We start from the raw sequence: 12,455 nt of genomic DNA on the forward strand, positions 1-12,455 counted from the left end.
TGGATATTGTGCATTTAGAATGGGCTAATGTATATCTAGGATGGATATTGTATGTTTAGAATGGGTTATTGTATATTTAGGATGGGTTATTTTATATTTAGGATAAGTTATTGTATATTTAGGATGAGTTATATTTTTAGGCCGAGTTATTGTATATTTAGGATGGGTAATTGTATATTTGGGGTGGATATTGTGTATTTAGAATGGGTTATTGTATATTTATGATGGGTTATTGTACATCTAGTATGGGTTATTGTATATTTAGGATGGGCTATTGTATATTTAGAATGGATATTGTATGTTTAGAATGGGTTATTGTATATTTAGGATGGTTATTATTTAGGATGGGTTATTTTGTATTTAGGATAAGTTATTGTATATTTAGGATGAGTTATATTTTCAGGCTGAGTTATTGTATATTTAGGATGAGTTATTGTATATTTAGGATGGGTTATTGTATATTTAGGGTGGTTGTTGTATAGCTGGGATGTGTATTGTATCGTATATTTAGGATGGATATTGGGTATTTAGGATAGGTTATTGTATATTTAGGGTGGGTTATTGTATATTCACGATGAGTTACTGCATATTTAGGATGATATTGTATATTTAGGAGGGGTATTGTGCAGTTAGGATGAGTCATATAATATTTAGGATGGATATTGTATATTTAGGATGGGTAATTGTATATTTGGGGTGGATATTGTGTATTTCGAATGGGTTATTGTATATTGAGGATGAATATTGTGTATTTAGGATGGGTTATTGTATATTTAGGATGAGTTATTGTATATTTAGGACGAGTTGTATATTTAGGATGAGTTATTGTTTATTTAGGATGAGTTGTATATTTAGGGTCGTTGTTGTATATCTAAGATGCTTCTTGTATTGCATATTTAGGATGGATATTGTGTATTTAGGATGGGTTATTGTATATTTAGTATGAGTTATTGTATATTTAGGGTGGTTGTTGTATATCTAGGCTGCGTCTTGTATATTTAGGATGGATATTGTTTTTAGGAGGGGTTATTGTATATTTAGGATGGGTTATTGTATATTTAAGATGGTTATTGTATATCTAGGATGTGTCTTGTATTGTATATTTAGGATGACTATTGTATATCTATGATAAATATTGCATATTTAGGATGAGAATTGCATATCTAGGATGGATCATTTATATTTAGGATGGGTACTGTGTATTTAGGATGGTATGTTGTATATTTAAGATGGTTCAAAGTTCAAACAAGCAGTATCCGAGTGTATATTTATCTAGTGTACACACATAATATCTGCCATGTCAGCAGTCAACAACACCTTGAAAAGCAGCCAGAAATGAAATGATGAAATATTGGAAAGTAGCTGCTGATCTTGAAGTGAAGTCGACTAAGAAAAAGTAGGCGATAGAAATCTTTCTTGAACTCGTCACCTGGACAGAGAAATGGAATAGTTTTTTTATTCAGTATTTGTGAAGACCTGCAGCATAAATAATAGGAGGTCCAAAATGTGTTGGTCTTTGGCATGTGTAACATCATCTGGGACAAACCAGTCCGGGTTAGGGTTAGTCACTTCCGACTAATCATGTGTAACATCATCTGGGACAAACCGGTCCGGGTTAGGGTGAGTCACTTCCGACTAATCATGTCATCACTGAATGACACTAGTGTTACAGGTGGTAGTCAAACAACTTGTTACAGGTGATAGTCAAGATGTAGAAATAGCAAACATTTATTGACTGCTGAGTCAGCATTTTTTGGAACTGCAAAAGGTGTAACAAAGGTGAGTGGGGAAGGTCCCAGCATTGGACAGGTGAGTTAGCACAATGACGGTATGGTAAAAAAAAGTAAAAAGTCTGGACAGAGTCAAGGCGGCAAAAATACTAAAAAGCTAACGATTCCAGTTATTCCTCTTCTACCTTCTAGTGGAGTCAGCAGTTTGGCACAAGACTTCTTCCACACGCTGAGATGAGACAGGTAGGACTTAGGATTCCACAGGTGAGATGAAGACCTACACTTCCTGTTCCACTCGCCTCCTGCGGACTGAACACAGACATCAGGACTTTAGTCTTCCAATGACTGAACATAAACATCAGGACTTTAGTCTTCTAATGACTGAAAACAAACATCAGGACTTTAGTCTTCTAATGACTGAACACAAACATCAGGACTTTAGTCTTCTAATGACTGAACACAAACATCAGGACTTTAGTCTTCTAATGACTGAACACAGACATCAGGACTTTAGTCTTCTAATGACGGAACACAAACATCAGGACTTTAGTCTTCTAATGACTGAAAACAAACATCAGGACTTTAGTCTTCTAATGACTGAACACAGACATCAGGACTTTAGTCTTCTAATGACTGAACATAAACATCAGGACTTTAGTCTTCTAATGACTGAACATAAACATCAGGACTTTAGTCTTCTAATGACTGAACACAAACATCAGGACTTTAGTCTTCTAATGACTGAACACAAACATCAGGACTTTAGTCTTCTAATGACTGAACATAAACATCAGGACTTTAGTCTTCTAATGACTGAACACAAACATTAGGACTTTAGTCTTCTAATGACTGAACACAAACATCAGGACTTTAGTCTTCTAATGACTGAACACAAACATCAGGACTTTAGTCTTCCAATGACTGAACATAAACATCAGGACTTTAGTCTTCTAATGACTGAACACAAACATCAGGACTTTAGTCTTCTAATGACTGAACACAAACATCAGGACTTTAGTCTTCTAATGACTGAACACAAACATCAGGACTTTAGTCTTCTAATGACTGAGCACAAACATCAGGACTTTAGTCTTCTAATGACTGAACACAAACATCAGGACTTTAGTCTTCCAATGACTGAACATAAACATCAGGACTTTAGTCTTCTAATGACTGAACACAAACATCAGGACTTTAGTCTTCTAATGACTGAACACAAACATCAGGACTTTAGTCTTCTAATGACTGAACACAAACATCAGGACTTTAGTCTTCTAATGACTGAACACAGACATCAGGACTTTAGTCTTCTAATGACTGAACATAAACATCAGGACTTTAGTCTTCTAATGACTGAACATAAACATCAGGACTTTAGTCTTCTAATGACTGAACACAAACATCAGGACTTTAGTCTTCTAATGACTGAACACAAACATCAGGACTTTAGTCTTCTAATGACTGAACATAAACATCAGGACTTTAGTCTTCTAATGACTGAACACAAACATTAGGACTTTAGTCTTCTAATGACTGAACACAAACATCAGGACTTTAGTCTTCTAATGACTGAACACAAACATCAGGACTTTAGTCTTCCAATGACTGAACATAAACATCAGGACTTTAGTCTTCTAATGACTGAACACAAACATCAGGACTTTAGTCTTCTAATGACTGAACACAAACATCAGGACTTCAGTCTTCCAATGACTGAACATAAACATCAGGACTTTAGTCTTCTAATGACTGAACACAAACATCAGGACTTTAGTCTTCTAATGACTGAACACAAACATCAGGACTTTAGTCTTCTAATGACTGAACACAAACATCAGGACTTTAGTCTTCTAATGACTGAGCACAAACATCAGGACTTTAGTCTTCTAATGACTGAACATAAACATCAGGACTGTAGTCTTCTAATGACTGAACACAAACATCAGGACTTTAGTCTTCTAATGACTGAACACAAACATCAGGACTTTAGTCTTCTAATGACTGAACACAAACATCAGGACTTTAGTCTTCTAATGACTGAACACAAACATCAGGACTTTAGTCTTCCAATGACGGAACACAAACATCAGGACTTTAGTCTTCTAATGACTGAACACAAACATCAGGACTTTAGTCTTCTAATGACTGAACACAAACATCAGGACTTTAGTCTTCTAATGACTGAACACAAACATCAGGACTGTGGTCTTCTAATGACTGAACATAAACATCAGGACTTTAGTCTTCTAATGACTGAACACAAACATCAGGACTTTAGTCTTCTAATGACTGAACACAAACATCAGGACTTTAGTCTTCTAATGACTGAACACAAACATCAGGACTTTAGTCTTCTAATGACTGAACACAAACATCAGGACTTTAGTCTTCTAATAACTGAACACAAACATCAGGACTTTAGTCTTCTAATGACTGAACACAAACATCAGGACTTTAGTCTTCTAATGACTGAACACAAACATCAGGATTTTAGTCTTCTAATGACTGAACACAAACATCAGGACTTTAGTCTTCTAATGACTGAACACAAACATCAGGACTTTAGTCTTCTAATGACTGAACACAAACATCAGGACTTTAGTCTTCTAATGACTGAACACAAACATCAGGACTTTAGTCTTCTAATGACTGAACACAAACATCAGGACTTTAGTCTTCTAATGACTGAACACAAACATCAGGACTTTAGTCTTCTAATAACTGAACACAAACATCAGGACTTTAGTCTTCTAATGACTGAACACAAACATCAGGACTTTAGTCTTCTAATAACTGAACACAAACATCAGGACTTTAGTCTTCTAATGACTGAACACAAACATCAGGACTTTAGTCTTCTAATGACTGAACACAAACATCAGGATTTTAGTCTTCTAATGACTGAACACAAACATCAGGACTTTAGTCTTCTAATGACTGAACACAAACATCAGGACTTTAGTCTTCTAATGACTGAACATAAACATCAGGACTTTAGTCTTCTAATGACTGAACACAAACATCAGGACTTTAGTCTTCTAATGACTGAACACAAACATCAGGACTTTGGTCTTCTAATGACTGAACACAAACATCAGGACTTTAGTCTTCTAATGATTGAACATAAACATCAGGACTTTGGTCTCAAACACAAACTGGTTAGTCTGCACAACAAACAGTGGTTCAGCAAAAACACATCATGTCAAAGGGGACATGCATTTGAGTGCAGAAGTGCGGAAGGTAAGATGGCGTCAGTCGCACGCACACACACACACACACACACACACACGCACGCACACACACACACACATTGCCATGCTTCAAACCTGTACTAGAGCAGCTTTAACAGGAGGCGGAGCTAAAAACAAAAGAGCAGATGATGTCATCCACATTACATTCGGCGGGAAATATGTCCAACAACCCGGTTGCCTTTCATCGTATTTTCCCAACTTGTGAGAATACCTGAAGGTTTTCTGACTGCTGATTGGACGAGAGCAGCTTCAGGTGAGATAATTGAAAATGTTGTTTGTTGGAATAATAGGATTGTTGGTCAAAAATACAATATATATATACACTTTACTACAATATTTTATACACACCTAAGTACAATATTTTGTATACACCAAACTAGTTGGAGAATAAACTAATTGGCTCAGAACTACTGCTCTCTGGCCTCCTTGTCTGGACTACCACATCGCTGACCCGGACATGACCTGAACACTCAGCCTTCTGGTCTGGAGCATGTTTCAGCCTTCTGGTCTCGTCATGCCTGAGGGCTGGGGGCCATTACAACAGCCAATCGCAGCTCACACCGTCTTTGCAGCAACTGTGAAACTCCCGGAGTTCTGGCAGCACGATCCTGAGCTCTGGTTGTTCCAGCTTGTGGAAACCCAGTTTCGATTACGGGGGATTACAGCAGATGAGACACGGTACTAGCATGCTGTCGCGGCTTTGAACACTCAAACGACGCAGAGAGGTACGGGCGTGCTGAGGGATCCTCCAGCACAGTGCGTCAAAGACTTCATTGCTGCGGCTGTACCAGCTCTCCGACGCCGAGCCAGCTCACCGCCTCTTGTCTCTCAACGGCCTGGGAGACAGCAAGGCTACCGAGCCAATGGAGAATATGCTGGCATTGCTGGGTTCCGGGGATGCATTGTTCCTTTTCCTACAGCTCTTTCTACCTCAGCTACCGCCCCAGTACGCCCAAAGACTTCATTGCTGCGGCTGTACCAGCTCTCCGACGCCGAGCCAGCTCACCGCCTCTTGTCTCTCAACACCCTGGGAGACAGCAAGGCTACCGAGCCAATGGAGAATATGCTGGCATTGCTGGGTTCCGGGGATGCATTGTTCCTTTTCCTACAGCTCTTTCTACCTCAGCTACTGCCCCAGTACGCCCAAAGACTTCATTGCTGCGGCTGTACCAGCTCTCCGACGCCGAGCCAGCTCACCGCCTCTTGTCTCTCAACACCCTGGGAGACAGCAAGGCTAACGAGCCAATGGAGAATATGCTGGCATTGCTGGGTTCCGGGGATGCATTGTTCCTTTTTCTACAGCTCTTTCTCCCTCAGCTACCGCCCCAGTACGCCCAAAGACTTCATTGCTGCGGCTGTACCAGCTCTCCAACGCCGAGCCAGCTCACCGCATCTTGTCTCTCAACGGCCTGGGAGACAGCAAGCCTACCGAGCCAATGGAGAATATGCTGGCATTGCTGGGTTCCGGGGATGCATTGTTCCTTTTCCTACAGCTCTTTCTCCCTCAGCTACCGCCCCAGTACGCCCAAAGACTTCATTGCTGCGGCTGTACCAGATCTCCGACGCCGAGCCAGCTCACCGCCTCTTGTCTCTCAACGGCCTGGGAGACAGCAAGGCTACCGAGCCAATGGAGAATATGCTGGCATTGCTGGGTTCCGGGGATGCATTGTTCCTTTTCCTACAGCTCTTTCTCCCTCAGCTACCGCCCCAGTACGCCCAAAGACTTCATTGCTGCGGCTGTACCAGCTCTCCGACGCCGAGCCAGCTCACCGCCTCTTGTCTCTCAACACCCTGGGAGGCAGCAAGGCTACCGAGCCAATGGAGAATATGCTGGCATTGCTGGGTTCCGGGGATGCATTGTTCCTTTTCCTACAGCTCTTTCTCCCTCAGCTACCGCCCCAGTACGCCCCAGTACGCCCAAAGACTTCATTGCTGCGGCTGTACCAGCTCTCCGACGCCGAGCGAGCTCACCGCCTCTTGTCTCTCAACGGCCTGGGAGACAGCAAGGCTACCGAGCCAATGGAGAATATGCTGGCATTGCTGGGTTCCAGGGATGCATTGTTCCTTTTCCTACAGCTCTTTCTACCTCAGCTACCGCCCCAGTACGCCCAAAGACTTCATTGCTGCGGCTGTACCAGCTCTCCGACGCCGAGCCAGCTCACCGCCTCTTGTCTCTCAACGGCCTGGGAGACAGCAAGGCTACCGAGCCAATGGAGAATATGCTGGCATTGCTGGGTTCCGGGGATGCATTGTTCCTTTTCCTACAGCTCTTTCTCCCTCAGCTACCGCCCCAGTACGCATGGTGCTGGCTAGTCAGCACAAAAGATTACTGAGGTCTGGCTGAGGAGGCGGACAGGATTCTTCTACCTGCGCCAATCCCGCTTTAAGCCCTGCTGCCTGCACCGACCTGGAATGCACCTGAGGAGCTTAATGCTAGCGCTGTGGCTGCAGTGTCGAACCGTCGCCGCAGGGAGGCAGAGTTGTACTGTGTGACGTTTTTTCGGGCCAGAGAAACGCCGGGGCCGGTGCTCAGTGGCAGCAGTGAGCACGGGCAGAGCGGATAAGCTGCTGTCTGCCACAGACGGCTTGTCAGGCCGCCGCCGGCTGGTGGACTCGAACGCTGAGCGGAGTGTCCTGCCCGCATCAGCTGTGGATGCACATGTTAACTCCTAAAGTGGGCCTGCCTGTTTTTGCCCAGACACAGCTGGTTGGCACTGCTAAACTGGCCCTGGCACACAGGAATTTGCCACTAGGGAGAGACTGGGCATTGTACAATGTTCCAACAGTCCTTGGGTTTTGCATCTACATACGGTACCAAAGCCTGGGGGCTGTGGCGGCTTTCGCCGACTGAATAATGTCACCACACCAGACCGTTAACCCCATCCCGCACATTCAGGACTTTTCTTCATGGCTGGCTGGAGTGTGTATTTTCTCAAATGAAGACATGGTGCGTGACTACCATCAGACTTGGACATACCGAAGACTGCCATAATAACTCTGTTTAAATTTTTAGAGCTTTTGAGGATGCCATTTGGCCAGCAGGGAGCACCACAGACTGTTCAGTGGTTCATGGTCTCTGTTCTATGAGATTTACCATTTTTGTTCGTTTATTTGGACAATATTCTAGTGGCCAGTCGATCAGCTGGGGAACCTTTGATACACTTACGGCTGCTGTTTAGCCGCTTAAACAAACATGGGCTGGTTGTGAACCCGACCAAGTGCCAATTTGGAGTAACAGCTTGGCCACCAGGTGTCCTCGCATGGTGCTGTTCCCCTGCCTACCTGGGTGGAGGCAATTTCCAAGTTTCCACGACCACTAACTCTCAAGCTGCTTCAGGAGTTTCTAGAAAAGTCAATGTTTATCTCATGCATCGTCTGTATGCGGCATTAAAGGGGAGGAAAGGTTCACAGGAGGTGAACTGGTCTCGTGACAAGCTGCAAGGGTTTGAAAACACAAAGTCTTCTCTGGCCAGCGCAACTTTGCTAGCAGATCCCTACCCTACTGCTCCTTGGGCTCTCACCACTGATGCCTCAAATGTAGCCGTGGGCGCGGTTTGCGAGCAGTGGGTGGTGGGGACATGAACCCCTTGCCTTCTTCAGCAGGCAACTTAGGGCAGCTGAAAGGAAAAACAGCACGTTTGACAGGGAGCTCCTAGTCTTGTTCCTGGCGACCCACCATTTCAGGTTCCTGTTGGAGAGTCGTGCTTTCACAGCTTTTGTGGACAGCAAACCTCTGACTTTTGCAATGGCTAAAACTTTAGACCCATGGTCTGCCCCCAAGCGACGGAAGCTTGCATCCATTTCTGAGTTCAGTACTAAAATTAGGCATGTGGCCTGAGAGCACAATGGAGTAGCGGACTGTCTGTGACGGGTGCCTGTCAGTGCTGGGTCTCCACTTTGCAGAGACGGCCGCGGATCACAGCAAGGATCAAGGGGAAAGGGGGTGTGTAGTGTGGCACGAATTGTTCTCATCACCAGATTAGGAATTGGTGGATAGATGTTACCAGTCATAAGGGGAGAAACTTCCAGGTAAAAAGGTGTTGTGGAAAGAAGAATAGTGTATTTATTTGAAAATAAACTCACTAGCTGCGATGAGGTCCCGACTTGTCCAGGGTGAACCCCGCCTTCCACCAGAATGCAGCTTAGATAGGCTCTAGCGACCCCCCGCGACCGCGACAAGCGGTAGGAAATGGATGGATGGATAATCTCACCAGTTTAGAATTACTGCCTCATTGCTTCGACTGCCTTCTCTCTGAGCTGCCAACCTTAAGTGAGTTAAACGTGAGTTTGCGTGTCCCAATGATCCTGGAAGCTATGTTGTCCGGGGGGTTCTATGCCCCCTGGTAGGGTCTCCCAAGACAAACTTGTCCTAGGTAAGAGATCAGACAAAGAGCAGCTCAAAGACCTCTATGAAGAACACAAACACAGTACCCAGATTTCCATCGCCCGGACGCGGGTCACCGGGGCCCCCCTCCGGAGGTGGGGCACAATAGCGAGCGCCTGGCCAGGCCTGTGTGATAGCAAAATTACTTATACTCGTTTAAATGGATGATGTTCTTTGAACGGGTTACCAAAAGTTGTTTATTAGGCTCAGGAATGTGACGCTTTGCAAGAAACATCTAATCTTGATCAAGCTCTGTCTCCTCTGTCTGGGATGTGACATGTGGACTTTAGTTGACCTGGGATCTGTGTTACCTCTTCCTCACCGCCCCTACACTGCCCCCTTTCCTGAGTGACCCCCCTTCTGGGCAAACGACACCCCCTCCTCTTCACAGTACTTGGGCATTCTTTCATTGGGGTACTGCATGTTAATGAGCATGGAGGGTGGGACTTCTGAGAATGTATAATTGTCATGACATATTCTAAAAGAGGTAGAACAAGCGGGAACGAACGGATGTGTTGTTCTGGTTTGGTGTCGCTTTGCAAAGCTTGTTATTATTTGTTTGTTACTTTAATAAATCATTTTAAAGCTATTTGTCACTAAAGGATTGTCTTTAAGAAATTTCCACGACACCTGTCCTCATGGGGCTCGGCCTGACGAGGCAATGTGGGTCCCCCCCTCCAATGGGCTCACCACCCATAGCAGGGGCCATAGAGGTCAGGTGCAGTGTGAGCTGGGCGGAAGCCAAAGGCAGGGCACTATGCGGTCCGATCCTCGACTACATAAGCTAGTTCTTGGGACGTGGAACGTCACCTCACTGGGGGGGAAGGAGCCTGAGTTGGAGTGCGAGGTGGAAAAGTTCCAGCTAGATATAGTCAGACTCACTTCGACGCACAGCAAGGGTTCTGGAACCAGTTCTCTTGAGAGAGGCTGGACTCTCTTCCACTCTGGCGTTGCCGGCAGTGAGAGGTGACGGGCTGGGGTGGCAATTCTTGTTGCCCCCCGGGTCAAAGCCTGCACGTTGGAGTTCCACCCGGTGGACGAGAGGGTACCTTCCCTCCGCCTTCGGGTGGGCGGGGCGGGTCCTGACTGTTGTTTGCGCTTACGTGCCAAACAGCGGCTCAGAGTGCCCACCCTTTTTGGATTCACTCGAGGAAGTACTTGAGAGTGCTCCCCCGGGTGATTCCCTCTGACTACTGTGGGACTTCAACGCTCATGTTGGCAACGACAGTGAAACTTGGAGAGGCGTGATTGGGAAGAATGGCCGCCCGGATCTGAAACCCAGTGGTGTTTTGTTACTGGACTTTTGTGCTCGACACAGATTGTCCATAACAAACACCATGTTCAAACATAAGGGTGTCCATATGTGCACTTGGCACCAGGACACCCTAGGCCGCAGTTCCATGATGGACTTTGTAGTTGTGTAATCGGATTTGCGGCCTCATGTTTTGGACACTCGGGTGAAGAGAGGGGCGGAGCTTTTTTTACCGATCACCACCTGGTGGTGAGTTGGCTGCGATGGTGGGGGAGGATGCCGGACAGACCTGGTAGGCCCAAACCCTTTGTGAGGGTTTGCTGGGAACATCTGGCAGAGTCTACTGTCAGAGAGAGTTTCAATTCCCACCTCCGGAAGAACTTTGAACTTGTCACGAGGGAGGCACTGGACATTGAGTCCGTGTGGACCATGTTCCGCACCTCTATTGTCGAGGCGGCCGATTGGAGGTGTGGCCGCAAGGTGGTTGGTGCCTGTCGGGGCAGTAATCCTAAAACCCGTTGGTGGACACCAGCGGTGAGGGATGCCATCAAGCAGAAGAAAAGAGTCCTATCGGGCTCTTTTGGCTCATAGGACTTTGGAGGCAGTGGACAGGTACCGACAAGCCAAGCGGTGTGCAGCTTCAGCGGTGGCGGAGGAAAAAACTCGGACATGGGAGGAGTTCAGGGAAGCCATGGAAAACGACTTCCGGACAGCTTCGAAGCGATTCTGGACCACCATCCGGCGCCTCAGGAAGGGGAAGCAGTGCAATGTCAACTCCGTGTATGGTGGGGATGGTGTTCTGCTGACCTCGACTGCGGATGTTGTGGATTGGTGGAGGGAATACTTCGAAGACCTCCTCAATCCCACCAACACGTCTTCCTATGAGGAAGCAGTACCTGGGGAATCTGTGGTGGGCTCTCCTATTTCTGGGGCTGAGGTTGCCGAGGTAGTTAAAAAGCTCCTCGGTGGCAAGGCCCCAGGGGTGGATGAGATCCACCCGGAGTTCCTTAAGGCTCTGGATGCTGTGGGGCTGTCTTGGTTAACAAAACTCTGCAGCATTGCGTGGACATCGGGGGCCGTACCTCTGGATTGGCAGACCGGGGTGGGGGTTCCTCTCTTTAAGAAGGGGAACCGGAGGGTGTGTTCCAACTATCGTGGGATCACACTACTCAGCCTTCCCGGTAAGGTCTATTCAGGTGTACTGGAAAGGAGGCTACGCCGGATAGTCGAACCTCGGATTCAGGAGGAACAGTGTAGTTTTCGTCCTGGTCGTGGAACTGTGGACAAGCTCTATACTCTCGGCAGGGTTCTTGAGGGTGCATGGGAGTTTGCCCAACCAGTCTACATTTGCTTTGTGGACTTGGAGAAGGCATTCGACCGTGTCCCTCGGGAAGTCCTGTGGGGAGTGCTCAGAGAGTATGGGGTATCGGACTGTCTTATTGTGGCGGTCCGCTCCCTGTATGATCAGTGTCAGAGCTTGGTCCGCATTGCCGGCAGTAAGTCAGATCCGTTTCCAGTGAGGGTTGGACTCCGCCAAGGCTGTCCTTTGTCACCCATTCTGTTCATAACTTTTATGGACAGAATTTCTAGGCGGAGTCAGGTTGTTGAGGGTATCGGGTTTGGTGGCCGCGGGATTAGGTCTCTGCTTTTTGCAGATGATGTGGTCCTGATGGCTTCAACTGGCCAAGATCTTCAGCTCTCACTGGATCGGTTCGCAGCCGAGTGTGATGCAACCGGAATGAGAATCAGCACTTCCAAGTCCGAGTCCATGGTTCTCGCCCGGAAAAGGGTGGAATGCCATCTCCGGGTTGGGGAGGAGACCCTGCCCCAAGTGGAGG

General features: G+C 46.2%; 1 protein-coding gene across 2 annotated transcripts in view; it reads right to left on the reverse strand.

The window, feature by feature from the left end:
* Positions 1 to 1,440: 1,440 nt before the first annotated feature.
* Positions 1,441 to 12,455, reverse strand: part of tmod2 (tropomodulin 2) — a 55,641-nt gene continuing 44,626 nt past the window's right edge. For both annotated transcript variants that reach the window (XM_061887549.1, XM_061887550.1), the window contains exon 10: positions 1,441 to 2,039. In XM_061887549.1, coding sequence (XP_061743533.1) covers positions 2,008 to 2,039 — 32 coding nt within the window. In that variant the 3' untranslated portion in view covers positions 1,441 to 2,007. The remainder of the gene's footprint in view (positions 2,040 to 12,455) is intronic.

The sequence above is a fragment of the Nerophis ophidion genome, linkage group LG25, assembly GCF_033978795.1.
Source record: "Nerophis ophidion isolate RoL-2023_Sa linkage group LG25, RoL_Noph_v1.0, whole genome shotgun sequence".
In the NCBI taxonomy this organism is placed as follows: domain Eukaryota; kingdom Metazoa; phylum Chordata; class Actinopteri; order Syngnathiformes; family Syngnathidae; genus Nerophis; species Nerophis ophidion.